The 665-nt window shown below is 36.7% G+C and overlaps 1 protein-coding gene across 3 annotated transcripts in view; it reads right to left on the bottom strand.

Annotated features, from left to right (window-relative positions):
• Positions 1 to 216: 216 nt before the first annotated feature.
• Positions 217 to 665, bottom strand: part of LOC119298160 — a 2059-nt gene continuing 1610 nt past the window's right edge. For 2 of the 3 annotated variants that reach the window (XM_037575665.1, XM_037575664.1), the window contains exon 4: positions 217 to 562. In XM_037575665.1, the coding sequence (XP_037431562.1) occupies positions 419 to 562 (144 nt within the window). In that variant the 3' untranslated portion in view covers positions 217 to 418. Of the gene's footprint in view, positions 647 to 665 lie in introns of all 3 variants that reach the window. The other variant, XM_037575666.1, reaches the window with a different exon arrangement.

Raw genomic sequence — 665 nt, 5'->3', positions numbered from 1 at the left:
ATGGTAATATAATCTTGTACTTTTCCCGCAAAAAAAATATATAATCTTATACTTCAACTTCCAAAATATGAAGCCAAGGCTACATTTTCATCTATTATGCCAACAAAAACAAAATTCAACTCAGGGCCTAAAGGTTTTGTAAAAAACAAACTTTTCAGAGTGATCTTTGGTATTCCATCTCCAACAAAAGCTAGCAACACTCAAAGCCACACATCGTAAATCAGAATTTCGGATAGTTTGTAGTTTAAACCAAAGCTATGATAGTATACGCACTGGTATAGTCTGCCAACACCATAACAATGTTCAGATAATTAGTCAGCAGCAGATAACCAAGTTACCACCGCGTACTATAGACCAACTAATTAACCTGCAGCAAATATGTACATTACTAGCAATTGGACACTGTAAAATCCAAATGCTAACATATGTTCAGTTCTAGTTCTTCCAGCACATATGCACCAGCTTTGTACATAACTTTGCTAAATTGATCAAAAGTCACCCGGACGTAAACATTATTGGCATGCCTCTCGATTGGCAGGTTAGCTCTCAATGAAACTCCACTCTGCAAAAAAAGAAAAGGAAATGTCGATACCAAATCAGAGTGAAAACCCACTCATGCTCGACAGGTGTTTTTCCGATCCTCACCCTAGCAAATAAATTTCAGT

The sequence above is a fragment of the Triticum dicoccoides genome, chromosome 5A, assembly GCF_002162155.2.
Source record: "Triticum dicoccoides isolate Atlit2015 ecotype Zavitan chromosome 5A, WEW_v2.0, whole genome shotgun sequence".
Taxonomy (NCBI): domain Eukaryota; kingdom Viridiplantae; phylum Streptophyta; class Magnoliopsida; order Poales; family Poaceae; genus Triticum; species Triticum dicoccoides.
Note: the sequence above shows the minus strand (reverse complement) of the source record. Positions and strands in the feature narration are given on the sequence as shown.